This window comes from Tiliqua scincoides, chromosome 9 (assembly GCF_035046505.1).
Source record: "Tiliqua scincoides isolate rTilSci1 chromosome 9, rTilSci1.hap2, whole genome shotgun sequence".
Classification (NCBI taxonomy): domain Eukaryota; kingdom Metazoa; phylum Chordata; class Lepidosauria; order Squamata; family Scincidae; genus Tiliqua; species Tiliqua scincoides.
This window is the reverse complement of record NC_089829.1, coordinates 33,563,763-33,581,766: the sequence shown is the minus strand read 5'-3', so window position 1 is coordinate 33,581,766 and position 18,004 is coordinate 33,563,763. Positions and strand designations below refer to the sequence as shown.

Here is an 18,004-nt window from a genome sequence, read left to right as displayed (position 1 = left end):
AATTAAGTCCCATTCAGTTCAATGAAGACTTACTTCCAGGTCAATGTGCATAGGATTGCAGACTGTGACTCATAAAACACTAACTCATAAATTAGTCTAATTCCTTTTCTAAAGCCCATCTAAGCTAGGGGCCATCACCATTTCATGTGGCCTTGAGTTCCATAAGTTAAGTATCTGTTGAGTCCTGAAATACCTCCTGTTGAGTGCCTTGAATTTACTGCCAGTTCATTTGATGGGGTGACCCTGAGTCATTGTGAGCATTGTGAGTGAGGGAGAGAAACGCCCATCCGCCCCCTCTCTCCACCAGCTGCTTTTCTCTCTGAGAGATAAAAGGAATTGGAGAGGGAGAAGAGTGGCAGAACTACTCATAGCATCTAGTTCCATCCTTTGTTCGTGCTACAGACCCAGAGTATCCGATAAAGCAATATGAAATCAAAAGGAACAATCACCCATAAATAGTACACCTACAGCCCTTGCATTAAAAAAATAAAAATCTTCTTTTGGAAGCAGAAAGATCTTTTCATGAAAGAGGTTAATTTGCTCCAACCTGCTAAAAATGAATTCCTGGCTGAAGAAGCAGCTGGATGGTTGGCCTTTCTTCCAACCTGCTGGGCATCCCTCCAATGGTGTTCTCACACCTGATGAAGAAAATTGACCCTGACTTTGTGGGTTTTGTTTTTCAAAGTTCACACCACCAACTCCAGTTCCTTCCCCCACCTCCACCCCACATCACTTGGGAGAGAAATGCTCAAGAATTTAGAGGTGTTCCCTATGGGGTACCTGAAAATTGACTGGTACTTTGTAATATTTTTGGTCAGAAGTAGCCCTGGCAAAGCAGTGCAGCAAACTTGGAGCCCAGTCCTCTCCAACATTCCAGCACATATGCAGCCATGCCAATGGGGCATGCACTGCATCCTGCAGTGGGGGGGGGGGGGGGCAAGTCACAAAGGCCTCCTCAAGGTAAGAGAATGGTTGTTCCCTTACCTTGGGACTGCACTATGGCTGCATCAGTGCAGGAAAGTTGGATAGGACTGGGCCCTAAGATCACAGGCTTTGAGACAAATCCAAGTCTGATTCACCTGAGATAGAGCAATGGCTCACAACAGCTGGATTAACCCCATCCACCCCCTGTGCTGGCATTCACACACACACAGAGGGGGGAGCACTATTCGAGTGTGCAACAACAGGACCAAAGTCAACTTGGTCACAGAGGAATTCTAGGCAAAGGAACAAGGAGCAACAGAACAGTAGCCTAGTCCAGTGGTTCTCAAACTCTTTAGCATCTAGACCCACTTTTTAGAATGATACTCTGTCAGGACCCACCGTAAGTGATGTCATTCACCTGGAAAAGATGTCACCGCTGGAAGTGACATCATCAAGCTGGAAAATGTTTTTTAGCATCCCCATATGACAAAATCAAATCAATCAGGTAAATTAAAAGTTTACACTAAGTATAAGTTTAAAATTTATTTAAAATAAAGACGAATCCTCCTAGACTCCCTAATCAGTTGCTGATCTGTTAAAAAAAAATAAAAATTCCCCAAGCATCCTAAAGGCTGCAATCCTATTCACACTTACCCAGGAGTAACCCCATTGACTATCATGTTAGCAGCATATCGGTCTGTGCCTCCAGTCCTCTCCCCATAGCTCCTATTTCTCTTTCCTTACTCTCTTTTAATTCTGCTTCACTCCAAATTTCTGTCCTCCTGCTCTAAGGCGGGGGGGGGAAGAAGGGGGGTTTCAGGGACGGGTGACTCACTCCCAGTGGCTGCATTTCACTCTCAGACCAGCGCTTCAGAGCGTCCCTGGCTTCGCCCAGAGCTCATCCCCGGGCTAAAGGAAGGCGCATTGATGCCCAAGCACCCACCCCGGGGGGTCTCCTGGCTTCTGCTAACATCGCTCAGTCCCGCAGCGATGCCGGAGGAGCTGCTGCTGCTGGACTTCAACGTCTCCAGTCGCTGCAACGAATGCCTGACTGAGAAGCCCGAGCCCGTTCAGCACCATGGACAGTTCTCCGCGCCGGTCTCCATCCTCTTAGCGGTGCTGATGGGACTGGCCGTGTTGACCATCGTGTTGGGCAACGCGCTGGTCATCTTGGCTTTCGTGGTGGACAAAAGTCTGCGGACCCAGGGGAACTTCTTCTTCCTCAACTTGGCCATCGCGGATCTTTTAGTAGGTGAGTGGAGAAAGAGGGCACTGGGTACTCAAGAGCCTGAGTTTTGTCTCTGGAGGGAGACAGAGTGTCTGTCTGTCTGACTGACTTTGGGAGCACAAGGCAAAAAGTAGAATTTACAAGTTTAAAAATAAATGAGTTCCCAGGGGAAGGGTCATCTGGATCCAAGTGCCACCTCGTCCAAGGTATGGCTTTAGGACAGTGGTTCCCAACCTGGGGTATGGGTACCTCCAGGGGTACTTGCCAGGACTTTTAGGGTTACTTGAAAAAGAATTGAATAATGGTGGGAAAAGGCAGGTCTGTATTAGAATACCTTGTGGAGCTGGCATTAGAATGCCTTGTGAGGCTAACATGAGGGGTAAAATTTATGGAAACAGGCTGCCAAGGGGTACACAAGTGAAAAAATGTTGGGAACTACTGCTTTAGGCAAAGCAGAGAGCCTCAGCTTGCCGGGGGGGGACGGGACACAAATATTTAAAATACTAAAAGTATTTTAAAAAATGTAAAAGATGGATTTTCCCAAAGTTTAAGATCAGCCAATAAGGCCTTGTGACAAATTCTACATTATTTCCAAGCCTAACTGGCTTCCCCAAGAAGCAGGGCCTTCTCAGTTGTAGTGTCTGGATTCTAGAATTCCTGTCTGGGTGACTCTTGCCCTCCTTAATGTTGTTCCCCCAAACAAGGGAAGGTAGTCTGGTTTAGCCATGCCTTTGAGGCTTGCTGTACAATCCCTCTCCAAGTTTCCTCAGAAGTACTTCCCTTTAAGTTCAATGTGTCTTAGACCCAGGTAGGTACATTTCTGCCCAATGTTGCATATATGTAACAGGGATCAAATGTGTACACCTGTGGGCTAGGCAAAAATGGGTTAAAATTGCAGGTTCAACCTTTTTTAAACTAACTGTATGTGTTTCCACTGTTTTGCTGCTTTTGATGTTTTTATAGTGGATTTTTGTGCATTAGATTGTTTTAACCCATTTTTGTCCAGCCCACAGGTGTACACCATTAGTTCCTGTTGCCTATATATGCAACATTGGGCAGAAATGGCTTAAGAGTGACACTTAAATTGTTTTATGCAAGTGGGGCTTCCTCCCAGGAAAGTGTGGAGAGGACTGCAGCCTCAGAGCCAAAGCCTATGGCTGTCTCCTCAGAAGTCAGTCCTACTAGAGGCAGTGGGGCTTCCTCCCAGGAAAGTGTGTCTTTAGATTACTTAGGGAACATAAGCAGGAAAACACTGCCTACGTACCATTCATAAAATAAATTATTTTTAACAAGGCAAGCCTAAAATTTAGCATATATGAAAACATATAAACTATAACCATCAACTCTTGTTGTGTCCTCTTAGAAATAAGGTACCCCTGTGGCTTTGCTTCTTTCAGCCACAGTTCCCCAGCTACAAAATGGGAACGCAAAATGCAAGGATACTGAAAGAACAAGGATTTTTGCACATATTCCTGAACTATAGGCAAAGGGGTTAGCTAGTATTTTCAGGGCAAATTCATGGCTTGCTGTTAGAGTAGCAGAAGTGATATTGGATTTATGATAAAATGCTATGAATTTTTTTTCCTTACCAAAAACCTTGAAAGCTTTGTTTTTAGTTTCATGTGTAGTTGAGTAAATTATAGGAACTGGGATCAGGGAGAACTCTTCCTGCTTGATAGAGGGAAGATGAGAAACCAAATTAACTGCTAGGAAAATTCCTCACCTGGTTCAACTGCTCATATTCTAAATGCAATATTTTATTTTTCACACTTTTATTCTGCCCTTCCTTCAATGGGTTCAGGGTGCTGTACCAGGTTCCATCCCTCCTTTTGCCCTCACAACAAGCTTGTGAGCTAGGTGAGGCTGAGTGATAGTGATTAGCCAAGATCACCCAGGAAGCTTCACGGCTGAGTGGGGATTTAAACCTGGATCTTCCAGTTCTAAGTTCAGCTCCCAAACCACACTGTACCATCTCGGGTATAAATACACTGGCAGCCTGCTTGTTGCAGACAATTCTCTGAGCAAAACAACTTCAGGACTCAGCCTGTTGCACAAACAGATAATCATTTTGTGATTTTAGAACAGCTGCAGCATTGCGTTTATTTCACCTCAATAACACACCAGGAAGCAGATGCAAGGATGAGCTTTCAACACACATAGGATGGGAGGGGGGAACATTTCCATGCCATACAATCTTCATTCATGAGGGGTGGATCTTTGAATGTAACAGATTTACCCTAATTCATCAGGTGGTTAGTTACGATACATTCTACATTGCAACTGAGGTTTCAAAAATCTTCATATTTCTTTTGCTCTGGAATTCTGTTCGAACACCTATAGGAATTTAAGCTCTGTTTTTCATTATTAATGCTGAGCATTTGATTTTGCAGTTATTACGCACACCTAAGCAGCAGTGACAACACCACCAAGTTCTCCTGGGGGGGGGGGAGTTAAAAACACAGGTAGAGGAGCAGGAAGTAAACAGAGAGAGGAAGCTAGAGGACGACCAGGGATGCAATTCTAGCCACATTTCCCTGGAAATGCCACTGAACACAATGAGATTTGCTTCTGAGCAAACATGCATAGGCTTATCCTGTAGTGTAGACCATCTCTACATTTGTTATTACTCAGCATATATGTTTTTACCCTGTGTGGAAAGGCACTCTCTCTTCTAGCACAGGTCCAAAAAGGTTGGAAACTAGTGGCTTGGTACCCAACTGTGCCCTCTCACTGTTCATGTGTGTACATAGGGGAAAGATGTGCTTGCCTAAAAGTGCCTCAGCTTCTAATTAAAAGCATGGACCTTCAGGGAAGGTTGCTCGAGACTGTCTCACCAATGCTGTCTTTTTCTGGTCCATGCCCCTAGGTGGATTCTGCATCCCTCTCTACATCCCTTACATTCTGACAGGTGAATGGAAGTTTGGAAAAGGATTGTGCAAGCTCTGGCTGGTCGTGGATTACCTGGTCTGCACTGCTTCCGTTTTCAACATTGTCTTGATCAGTTTCGACCGGTTCATCTCTGTTACTAAAGCGGTATGGGGTGTTATTTTCCTACTTGACAACATTTCTGTCACCACAAGCCTCTTGCATCCTTTCAGAATTCAAGCAATGAACATGTGCTCAGTGAGAAGAGAGGAGGTGGTGGTGGAGCACAGCACTGATATGAATAGGCAATAACATCACACACTCAGTATGGTGCTTCCACTGCTGTTTAGAAACTCCAATCCCTTATGCAAACCTTCTAATGAGCAACATTCAGCTGATGGATACATTGCTCCATATCAACCTGGAATGTTCAGGACAATGCTCTTTATTTTCCCTAAATCATTAATACCTGAGTGTTTCAGGATGACTTTTAGGGGGATGCTCTGGACACCCACTAAAACTGAGTGTTGGAACAGACAAAAGAAAATATTTCTTTGCCCAGGGTGTAATTCGTCTGTGGAACTCCTTGCCACAGGATTGTAGTGATGGCATGTGGCCTAGATGCCTTTAAGAGGGGATTGGATTGATTTTATGGAAGAAAAGTCTATCACAGGTTACAAGCTGTGGTGGGTATGTGCAACCTCCTGGTAGTAGAAGTAGGCTATCTCTGAATGCTAGATGCAAGGGTGTGGCAACAGGGAACACACAACAGTCTTGAGCGCACCCTGAGGCATCTGGGGGGCAACTGTGAGATATAGAAAATATCACATTCATTTACAGGCCTCCTAGGAAATGATTTGCTCTTAATGCATTTCCTTTTCCGACATTATCTTCATGGTGCCGCTATAACAGCTCCTAGATATTAATTTTAACATGCACTGCCTATGATAACAGAAGGCATGCTGTGCCTCTTTGATGTGGCGCTAAACATGCAAGCAAGTGCGCACATACTATGGTGGAAAGCAAAGCGGCTTAAAATGCTTAGCTTTCATCCGCATATAACTGGGGTTTCGATACAAAGGCAGGCAGGCAGAAGTCACAAAAAGATTTGTTTGAGATTACATTTCAAGAGCCTCCTTGAAAATATCCGTGTTAGAATGTGGAAGGGAAAGGCTAGTTTATTTTGAAGATTTATGGCCCACCTTTCAAGAACATGGGCCCTCCAAAGCAGCTTAACTGGGTCACAATGATACAATTGTATCATTTCAGGTCATCTCCCCCAAACATACAACCTCATCCACTGAAGGCTCAGTGGTCTTCAACCTTTCTCATGCCACAGCCCCAACAAACAAAGACTGGGGACCCACCCTCGATCCCTTCCCCTTGCAGGACCCCATCTGCTCGCTCCACTCCTCACTCCCCACCTCCATTACACCTCCCAACACTGTTCACTGTAACTAAATATTCTTATTGGAGAGAGCAGAAAAAATATTCTTATTGGAGAGAGCAGAAAAAGTCACCGTGAAGCCTGGCAGTACTGAAAGCTATTTTAGCACAATTGCCAAGAACCTGAGCAGGACTGGGACACAATCCCCTGGTACCCGATGCCTCCCATTTTACATGGTGATACCCTAGTCCTGTGCTCTTCAATCTATTTCATTCCTGTAAATTGCTGCAACCCCACAACTGAGGCTTTGTGATCCCATTAGGGTCACAACCCCAAAGTTGAAGAACACTGCTCTAGCAGGTGGCAGAGACCAGAGGGTGCTTCGTATCTGTAGTCCCCAGAGCAACAGGAGCAAAGAGGAAGAAGTACCTGCAGTTGTGCTGACATCAGGTTGATGGGGACTGGAGCAAAATCCTGCAATGGGACTCCATGGCACTCTCTACCCATCCCCTGATGGAGTATTGAGCAATGCCACTGCTACCATTGCTAAGGTTTAGTCATGTCAGCCTAGTTGGGTCCTCTGGTCAGTGCCTGAACCAACACCATCACAGCCCTGTGTTTGCTTAGTCTCTGGCCAATAGATGAGGCTATGAAACACCGCAGCAAAGTTGAGTTTGCACACAGATGCTTCTGGGAACTGCAAATCCCCCAAGCTCCCAAACACTCTTTTCCTTGTCTATTTCCTGTCAAAACCACTAAAGCCCTATGTGAGGTTTTCCCTCTGTGGTTGCTCTTCGGTCATGACCTTCCTGCCACTTGTTCTTTAAGTTTCAACTTTTCATCCCATTTCACCATTCTGAGTTACTATCCTCTTCCTTCCTTTGTGCTGCTCATCTCTAGGCCTGTTTCCTCCATCTATCTTTCATATGACTTCATCATTCCCTTTGACAACTACTTACTCTGCCCAATTCCCTCAAACCTCTCCCCCTGCCAACCTTTTGCAGTTTGGATGGTAACATGATCAGGTTATCCATTCACCCCCCCCCCCCAGACAGAGACAGAGACAGAGAGAGAGAAACAAAAGCACAATCCAATAGCTATTCTTAATACTGCATTAGGTATGAGTCTAGCTTGAGCCACTTTGCCTACACAGTTGAATAAAGTGTTACTGGAAAATTAGAGAGGTTATAGATTGGTTAGGTGGAAGAGACATTCTTTCCATGTGCCCTTCCTCAGAGGCACTAGCTACTTTTCTCTAAGCAACTTTCAGTGCCTTTGTGATAATACATGCATCAGAGGTTCTCAAACTCCCCCCTGCCATGACCCACCTGTTGTGCGGTGGACGATTCCACGACCCACCTCCTACTCCAGTGCTGGGTCTCCAGTGCGGCCTCCAATTACATCCAGAGGGCTCCAATTTGGAGCCAACCAGACTCAAGGACAGGTAGGAGGGCCCAATCCAGGACCCACTGGACATCAGGTCATGACCCACAGTTTGAGAAACCCGGACATACATCATATACCTAACAACAGTCACACCTAAACTAATCTTCTAACACCTATTTGCATTCTTACACTAAAGGACAATGACTGCCAGACCTTTTGGATGCAAAGGGTCAAGAATGAAGGAGGGGAAAAAGACAAGAGCAACCATCAGACCATTTGATGGTCCCTACACATTCTCACTGTTTGCAGACATCTCACTGGGTTAATAATAACATGGCGCTGCCTCCTGCCTTTCCTTCTTAGGTGAATTACAGAGCTCAGAAGGGAATGACACGGTACACAGTGGTCAAAATGGTAATGGTGTGGATTGCAGCATTTCTCCTCTATGGGCCAGCCATCATCAGCTGGGAGCACATTGCCCAGCAAAGCATCCTTCCAGAGAAAGAGTGTCATGCAGAGTTCTTCTACAATTGGTATTTCCTAATGATTGCCTCCACTATAGAGTTCTTCACGCCTTTCATCAGTGTCACCTACTTCAACTTAAGCATCTATTTCAACATTAGGAAGCGGACACCCATAGGAACCAAGAAGCACCGATTGGGCCAAGAGGAGTGTGAAATGCACTCCCTAGGAAAGAAACAACAGCATGCAGTATTTTTTATGATACCTGTGAACAGGAAACGACACAAGAAGAGGATGTGTGAGAACCTCTCACCTGTTAAGCCTGCTTCTTGCAAGCTCAACATGCGGAACCTGGAGAGCCAGTCGGTAGAATTTAACGTTAATCAAGATCTTCCCCCTTTACAAGTGGATATTCAGACCAAGTCACCATGGGATGGTTTCTACAAAGCTCTAGAGAGCCTTTCCAATACCACAAAAAGAACGGAGATCGCCAACACCATGACAACCCGGTTTCGACTGTCCCGGGATAAAAGGGTTGCCAAGTCTTTGGCCATAATTGTCTGCATCTTTGCTCTATGCTGGGCTCCCTACACTCTCCTGATGATCATACGAGCAGCTTGTCATGGACAGTGTATCCCCCATGCTCTCTACGAGGCATCGTTTTGGCTCTTGTGGCTAAATTCAGCCATTAACCCCATTTTATACCCTTTGTGCCACATGAGTTTTAGAAAAGCCTTTTTTAAACTCTTGTGCCCAGGTAAGGCTAAAATCCATCCTAATCTCTTCCCATGAGAACCCATTCTTCTTTTAAGAATCTTGTGCTCATGTACACTCAAGGCTTGTCTCTTAGAATATTCTACCCTTAAACATTTATGGAAAACTAGATTTTTTGTGCAATGCAGAAATTTGTACTCAGAACTGCTTTGAGACAGTACAATTCTTTGCAACCACGATCTTGTAATGCTGGTGTAGGCAGTGAGGACTGGCTAATCTATACCCATTATCAAAGCAAAAGGTAGTTGTACAGATCCTCAACTTGTCAGTGGTCCCTTCTTGTCCTGCACACCAACAGCCCTATCAGGCAGACCAGTTATCACCATGTTCTACAGATGGCTGGGACCAAGAGTAGCTTACCCAAGTCAACCCAACAAGTTCATTGTAGAGTGAGATCTGAACACAAGACCAAGGATCATGCTCATGCACACAGCCGTTGACTGCCAACAGTGACAAACAATTCAGGTTGGGTTGCAAACTCTTTTACGCACATCACAATTTCACAACCTCCTTCCAGCACTTGGTCTCCCTGAATGTAGAATCCCCTTACCCCCAGGTCATTTGACCCATAACTCAATCGAACAGCACAGGCGTTGCAAGCACAAAGGTTCCAAATTCAGCCTCTTGTGCCTCTAGTTAAAGAGATCAAGTAACAGCTTTGGGAAAAGCCCTGTGAGAAACCTTATATATTCAGTTTTCTTGGCTACGTGCAGCAGTGGTCTGACTCCTGCCAAGGTTGCTTCCTGGAACCAAGAAATAAATCCTGCCAAAGCAGCCACTCAGCACCATTGCCTCTGAATCAGAAACCTCTTATGTTTTGAGCATGTCAAAATGGGGTTTACAGCCAGGATTGGCTACAGATACAAGTGTCACTCCAATTACATGAGTAATCACAAGGCAATTGTCATATAGCCAACAACTTCTATGAACAACATTCATTTCCACATAATGTGCTGTAAGTTGTTTTGTTTTAATCAGCATCCAATCGTAACATCCCCCCCCCCCCAGCTGTGAGACATTTTACAACCAATTAAAATAAAGTTGTTTTGAAAAGAGGATTATTGACTGACTTTTTTTACTTGGTCATTTGTAACACTTTGTTCTTAGGAGTGGAGTGGTTCTCTAGAACCTCTAGATCAGGGGTGTCAAACATAAGGCCTGGGGGCTGGATGCAGCCCATGGAAGCTTTTTATCCGGCCCTCAGGCTCTCAGCTACTGAGAGGTACTGAAACGTTATGGCTGCAAGGGCAGCCCGCATGAGAATTGGGCTCTATCTTGAAATGTGATCAAGATTTGTGTATTTTCTCTTCTGTCATTTTCAACTAATGAGTTCCTAAGTGAGAAAAAGTGCTTATTTTTAGTTATGACCTGTTTAATGACATCACTTCCTGCCCAATGACTTCAATTCTGGCCCTCGACAGGCATCATGAATGCTGTTTGGCCCTTGGTATGAAACGAGTTTGACACCCCTGCTCTAGATCCTCATCCTTCTCATAAAACCATGAAAGGAGGGTGCTGGTGAGACAATCTAACCAATCTAAAAGCAAAACAATACAGTAATCCATCATATCCACGGGGGATCTGTTTATGGACTCACTGTGGATACTGAAAACCACAGATAATGGGGCACCATTTTAAGGTAAGGTAAGGAACACTTGTTTTTTTACTTAATGCTGCAAATCGTATTGGCTGCATGGCTACAGGGCAGTCTCCCAAAAGCCACTTCCAAAAGCCACTTCCAGATCACGCCAAGGCCTGCAGCCCCCTCCCCTGGGCTCTGGCTTGCCCCAGAATGCATCATGGAAGTGTTTGAGAAACACTTCCATGATTCATTCCGAGGCATGCCAGGGTCAAGGGAGGCGGTCACGGGCCTTGGCACTACTTGGAAGTGGCTTCTAGGAGTGCCAAAGTCTGCCCTGTAGCTGGCGTGGTTTGTGGTACAAAGGTTAGGAGCACTTTTAAAACTTAAGACATTTCTAAATAGAACACTTTAAGTGCCTGGGACCCAGAAGTGGCTTCCAGGAGAGACTGTCCCATCTGGCCAAATCCACCGATGGTGAGGGATCACTGTATTAGCTGATTTCAGCAAATAATTACTGCTGGAGGCAATAAGATTGACTATGTGAACCTCTTGAATCTGATCTAGCAGGGAAAGTTCTTCCATTCTTCACCAGCCTAATTAGAAAATTGCCTCAGATTGGACTTGGACTCCGGTTCCACTTCTTCTCCAATTCTGAGGCAGTTCAAAGAGAACACAGCCTCTGGGTCATATTTCTGTTTTTTTTGTGCCAAGTGCATGCAAAGCAAACAGAAGTTCTCTATTGATCATGGGAAACACAAAGGACCCATAAGTACAATCAAGAAAGCTCAACTATTATCAACTATTCACTACAATGGGTGACAACAAAGGGACAAGTTCGTTAATAGCAACTTTATTGTTTCAATGGTGCAAATTCATGATACCGAGTAGAACTGCATAACGCATTTCCCCCTTAATTTTACAGTAATGAAGGTTATACATATACTATATAGACCACAATTTCATCTATTACCCTTTTTTCTCTCTCCTCTCTTAATACTATGTGGAAACAAAAGTTATCTTGATAAATATGCCCTGTGCACATTACTGGCCCTCACTGAGTGTCACAGAGCCCTCCATATGCAAAATATAGCTTCTGGATTTTCTGAGCATGGTGCTTAAAACTCCAAAAACATGCATTAATATATTCTAGTTTTAAGGGGGAGGACGACAAAAAGATCTGACATAACCTTGAGCTGCATTTTATAAGAAAGTTAGCAGAACCCACATACAAGAAAAGTGAAGATTTTCTGTAAAAATAAACCACACATACATCTATAACACTTGCAGATGAAAAAATCAGATTAGGTATTCAAGGGAGGAATGGGCCGGAGTAACAGAAAGAGGAGAGAGTAGAATGCTGGGGCTGGGAAGAAAAGAGTCGACACCTTGACATGAAGTATAGAAGAAGAGCTTCAGTCATGCTTACTTTCTGATGGCATCTATCAAGCTGCTGGTCCAAACAGTTGGAATATTTGGTAAAAAGTAGTCAATGCAATTGTTCGGAAGTGCAGCACTGAACACATTGCACAAGAAGAGAGTGAACAGGTAGCCTAACTTGGCACTTCCGAAAGGCACAATCTATGAACTCTAGCATCATTGTAAAAAAAAACCCAAAACTATGTACTGTGTGTAAATGGGAAGATGAGCAAGACAGACATTGCGCACACACAGCTCTCTTTCTTAAATGACCAGCCCTTCATAGATCGGCCCCTCGGATTCCGGCGATTCTCTCCTCAAACGCAGGTGCTCCAGCGTGTTGTGAAAGTGTTTGTTAATTTGTTCTGTCTCTTCGGTGGATTCAAGGTTCGGAAGGTCTTCCCGGATTTTTTGTATAAGCTGATTCAAAACCTGAATTGTGACCTAGAGAAAAAGCAAGCATGAGGAAATGGTAGAGTTTAAAATCTGGACACACCACAAGATGAGGATGTGGGAGTGCTTTCAGTGTTTGTTTTTGTGGGAGGGGGAATTTCTGTAGGCGCTGGAGTCCTGCCAAGATAGAGTCGTGTTGTGCAGCTAACAAGACTTAAGCCATTTCTGCCCAACGTTGCATATACACAACAGGGATCAAATATGTACGCCTGTGGGTGGGCAAAAATGGGTTAATAGAATTGGAAAGTCAACTTGACCTGAGTCAGCTCTCAACTGGTTAGCAACCTGAATATGGCAGTGGTTTCTGAGCGCTGAAGCTGCATTTCACAAGAGATTTTTCCCCCAATGAAAAAAATTAACATTAGACGAGCTTGTCTGAAAATAAAAGAAAACTTACCTACTGCTAAGGTTTCCTGCAACAATCAGTTTCATTCCAAGGCTTAGGGCACAATCCTAACCAGGTCTACTCAGAAGTAAGTCCTATTTTGTTCAATGGTGCTTAATCTCAGGAAAGTGTGGTTAGGATTGCAGCCTTAAGGATCCAGCGCATGCCGTATCACCACTGGAGCTAACGTTGTTGCAAAGAAGTTTCAAGAGGAAAGCAGGAGGGGAGAATATTAACCCTTTAACTGCTCCCCACCTGTTCCCCATGCCAGGTTCTAAACCAGATTTACCATTTCAGGAACCCACAGGTGAAAAGAGCACTGGGGAAACGAAGAGCCTGATTCCAAGCTGCCACTTCAACTCCTTCTTTTCTCACACTGCTTTACAAAGGAGAAGCACCAGCCGGCCAGTTTTTATTATACATATCTATAGGCAACATAAAATGCTACTAAGGTCATCAATGTCATCTTACTCACCGCATCATTTTCCTTTTCGTAAAAGTAGATATATCTATTCAGGATTTCGATGAAGAGCTGAACCTGGAGAGAAGGGTCCATGCACTGATTTGCGATCTTCAGGGCCTTTTTCAAGCACTCCATCACTCTTTTCCCGCCGTGAAGCTAAGCAACAAGGCAAAAGGCAGCTGGTCACCATCCCATCACACTCATCAAGCCCCCAGCATATCACTGAAACAAACCTCCAGTCAGTCCCCAGCCATGCTCTGGCACACTGCAATGCCTTAAATTGTGCCAACTCAGTTTCCATAGCATGTAGGAGAGAAGGTTGTGTGGCCAGCCACCAACCTCCAACTTGTGCATGTTTACTCAAGACTCAGCCCAACCATATTCAAGAAGGCTTATTCCAAAAGTATACGTGCAGAGCATCAGAGCCCTACTGGCCTCTCTATACCAGTGGTTCCCAAACTTATCAGCACTGGGACCTACTTTTTAAAATGACCCTCTTATTAAGGCAGACCTAGCTTCACAAGACTTTTTTAAAAGGTGATCTAGAAATAAACACTATTTCCATTTATTTATTTACAAGTAACATTTTATTTATTTGCATAAAGACTCGATCCATTTCTCATAATGAGACAGCCCTCATGACTAGCCTCAAGGCTTGAGGGGTTTAGTTACGAGGCTCGTATGTGACCCAGCCTTCATTTGCCCCCACTACCTGTCACTGATGGACTTGGGGGAAAAAACACACCAGAAAAAAAAAAGACTTCCAAACATTTATCTCCCTTTATTTACAGGAGCTAGCAAACTGCAGGAGTTAAGCTGTTTACAGGGCAGTCAACAGCCATCTGATTTTTGAATAGCTTCAGGGCTTGAGGCAATTAGTTATCTGATTTTTTCCATCACTTATGTTTTCATTGGAGACTCTGTAGGACCCACCAGAAACTGGGTCCCAACCCACCAAGTGGATCCCAACCCACAATTTGAGAAATGCTGCTCTATACATCTGAATGGGCCTTGGAAGATTCAACATGCACTTTAAGGAACACAGGCAAGCTTTTATTATCCAGCCAGTAGGTGAAAGCCCTGAATATTGGAAGAGAAGTTGCCTTGGCTTGTAAAAACAAAGCAAACACTAGTATAATAGACCCCATTCTAGTGCGCACATCCTCTCACCCAACCAGCTTACAGGAGTCTCTCTCTCTCTCTCTCTCTCTCTCTCTCACACACACACACACACGAACTATGAATGCAAGTTCCTTCATCTCCTTGTATTGTCTGCACGTTCCTGAAGCAAAATGGCACAACCACAAGAAGACAGATGGGACATCAGGGTTGGTGTGTGTAGCCGGATGCAAGTCCAGACTATGGTTTGCTATTATGAAAAGCAGAAGCAGGTCAGTATGCTGTCCTGCCTCCCACATACCAATTAGTGAAATCCAGTTCCAGTTTGTGGCAAACCATGGCTTGCAATTTCATCTGTCCAAAACTATGGTCTGCATTTGCTGCCATACCAAGATAGAAAGTCAGCTGCAAACCAGGAACATAATGATTATCATGCACAAGGGGAACATAAGAACAGCCCCGTTGGATCAAGCCATAGGTCCATCTAGTCCAACTTCCTGTATCTCACAGTGGCCCACCAAAAGCCCCAGGGAGCACACCAGATAACAAGAGACCTCATCCTGGTGCCCTCCCTTGCATCTGAAATAGCCCATTTCTAAAATCAGGAGGTTGCACATACATATCATGGCTTGTAACCCATAATGGATTTTTCCTCCAGAAATTTGTCCAATCCCCTTTTAAAGGCATCCAGGCCAGATGCCATCACCACATCCTGTGGCAAGGAGTTCCACAGACCAGCCACACACTGAGTAAAGAAATATTTTCTTTTGTCTGTCCTAACTCTCCCAACACTCAATTTTAGTGGATGTCCCCTGGTTCTGGTGTTATGTGAGAGTGTAAAGAGCATCTCTCTATCCACTCTTTCATTCCCATGCATAATTTTGTATGTGTCAAGCCCGTGGGAGAAAGCCCATGGGTTGGCATTATGCCCAAATGCACCCAAAAAATGCAAGTAGTATACAAAACAAAAAGATCAACATGCAATTTGTTTTACCTAGTCCCCACTCTCTAGTAGCTATGTAGGGAAAGGCCCAATAGGCCTTCCAGTTGCAAGCAGCTGCCTGAACAGGGCACTAGAGCAAGGGGATTTCTTGCATTTCTTGTTGGACAGCCCAACTTCTCACTATGCAGCAGGAACTTAAGTCAACAGGGACCACTAGGACCTTTGGCTCTTCCTTACCTCTTCTCCATTCTTGTCTGTGTTCCGGCCAGACCAGAACAGATGGGCACAAGTGCTCACGGCTCGGCACTGATCTGGCTTCTTCAGCAGTTTGGAAGCCGCCAAAGCACACTGGGTCCTCAAAGGTTCGTGGTTCTCTTCGCCAAAGCATTTCATCCTCTCAAATGTCCCAATTATCAAGGTGATTGCGGCCAGCTGTGCTTTTGAATCACTGATTTCGTCTTCATACAGAGAAAATGCCTAATCCAAACAAGAAATAAAGGGGGAGAGAAAGTGGAGGATGAACAGCCAGTTTTGATTACTATGCATTTTTACAGAGGCAGTATTTTTTACATTTGCAAAAATTAAGCTCCCGCTAATTGCTCTTAAGGTCCCTGAACAAGTTCAAGCAGGCAACAGTTGAGACTGTTTTCAAGCACAATTTCCTAAGCCAAGGCAGACGAGGAGCCAGCTTCGTTAAGCTGTAGCCATTGATTTAAGTCCCTGGTGGGAAGTTATACACTTGGGGAACAGCATAGTTATATCACTTGGGGTAAAATTCATTTACAATACACACACAGTGCCATACAATAAAAATAAAATATGGAAAAATATCAAAACCTTTACAGGAAAGAAATATTTTCAAAAGTTCAGCAGGGGCCTCCCCACGCAAGCAAGTGAAATCAAGAGGCTTGAATACACCTATGTGTTGCTGGGTCATGGTCCACATGTTCAACAAGGGGACATACGCTAGCCCCACCTGAGACATGAATTCGTAGGCCACCGTCTCATGGTTCTCAAACCCGATCTCCCCGGCCGCCAGAGCCCCCTGAAGGAATAGGCGTAGTGGAAGCTCTGCCAGCTCAGCCTTAATCAAAGCACTAATTGTCTGGTGCGCGAAGGAGAAGATCTTCTGGCACTTCTTTTCCCATTTGTCATCCTACAATGAAGTTAGATTAAAGGGAAACTTTTGGTCAAACAGCATGAAGGAAGAACAACACTCAGCAAGAAGGGCCATTCTGCATTCTGAGACAAGGACTAGAATTATGTAGCCGAAATAAACTATAGGCTTGAACTCCAGTTTTTGCAGAAGGAACCAGAATGTGGCAGAAGACATTGAACAATACCCAATTTTTCTTTTTTGTTAATATAATGAATACAACAGGGAGCTTTTACACAAAGAACCGGCAGTGGCCATGTTGGAAATTGCTCTTCACTGGAAAATTCACCACAAGTTGCTCTGTAGCAAGTATCTTCTGTGGTGTACATAGCAACGTACATGAGGTTCCCTGGCGGTTTCTCTAGATCTTCTTGGCTTCATATGTGCACTAGATGGCCACGTTATGCACTGTGTTTTGTCTAACCTAATATTCTTACTTGTTGTAGTATATTATTGTTGTCTGTTTATTAATTTATTGTATTTTTTATATATCATCACCCACCTTGAGCACCACTGGGGAAAGGAGGGACACCAATCTCTTATATAAATAAATAAAAAAGCCTTCAAGGCTATGCTCAGGGATCATTTCCTTATTTGATCTCCCAACCCCTTTGTTCAGCTTTTGTACCATTCTCTCAAAAGGTTAAGAAACATCAGAATCCTGTTGGGAATTGAAGGGGTTTTTGTTTAATGCCTTATCTTTATTTATTTATTTTTTTAATAAACTTAGGAACATCTCACCAAATACATTTCAGTTCGCTCACTCACCACTTTGGAGTTCTCCTTATAGCGAAATGCAAGCTGGTAGGCGGCAAAGACCAACGGCGGCAACGTGAACCGAATACGCTGGTTTCCACCTGCGCCAAAGTGTTTCCGAGCAGTGTTTAAAATCTAAAGCCGGAGAAGGGTCAGATATTGGAATCAACATCTGATCAATGCCAAAAAAGCCACCATCCTGCTTTACAAACTAAAGAATGGGTAATCAGAGACTTGGTTTTGGAACACAGCTGTACATCTTCAGAGCCATCGTAAACATGAGAAACAGTGTACTAAACTTGGCTTTCTGGGTCTTCTATCACCGAAAGCCCTACTTCGAGTCCAGGGCTCAGACTCCCTATACTTCTATCCTGTACTCAGCTTGCTGCTCGGACAAATTGCACACCTCCAACTATTCTTCAGTTTCCAGCTGTGCCCAGCCAAGTGCCTCTGAGGAAAAGTAGATCATGAAGGTAGCCATTTTTCCACTGTTCACCCAAGCACCTGTTCTCCAGAGATATGCTGCAGCTGGTCATGGAGGCTCCACCTCTTCCCATGCCCAATCAAAGGGGCTTCCACAGGTGATGCTGGAGAGGGGCAAGCAGGAGAAACTAGCTCTATTGCTTTCCCCCTCCAACTTCCTGGAGGCACCAGCTGTCGCTGTTCTTAATACAACCCAAGTGTCACTATTTGCATTTCTTCATC

General features: G+C 44.4%; 2 protein-coding genes across 2 annotated transcripts in view; one reads left to right on the top strand and one right to left on the bottom strand.

Annotated features, from left to right (window-relative positions):
- Window positions 1-1,914: 1,914 nt before the first annotated feature.
- Window positions 1,915-9,044, top strand: LOC136660655 (histamine H3 receptor-like). Its single transcript, XM_066637963.1, has 3 exons — window positions 1,915-2,176; window positions 5,019-5,185; window positions 8,154-9,044. The coding sequence occupies exons 1-3, from the start codon at window positions 1,915-1,917 to the stop codon at window positions 9,042-9,044; spliced, it is 1,320 nt and encodes a 439-aa protein (XP_066494060.1).
- A 2,398-nt stretch (window positions 9,045-11,442) lies between these two features.
- VPS35 (VPS35 retromer complex component) overlaps window positions 11,443-18,004 on the bottom strand; it is a 29,332-nt gene continuing 22,770 nt past the window's right edge. Inside the window, exons 13-17 of the mRNA XM_066637628.1 lie at window positions 17,312-17,434; window positions 16,364-16,543; window positions 15,625-15,864; window positions 13,338-13,481; window positions 11,443-12,468 (exon numbers count right to left, since the gene is read on the bottom strand). Coding sequence (XP_066493725.1) covers window positions 12,289-12,468; window positions 13,338-13,481; window positions 15,625-15,864; window positions 16,364-16,543; window positions 17,312-17,434 — 867 coding nt within the window. The 3' untranslated portion in view covers window positions 11,443-12,288. The remainder of the gene's footprint in view (window positions 12,469-13,337; window positions 13,482-15,624; window positions 15,865-16,363; window positions 16,544-17,311; window positions 17,435-18,004) is intronic.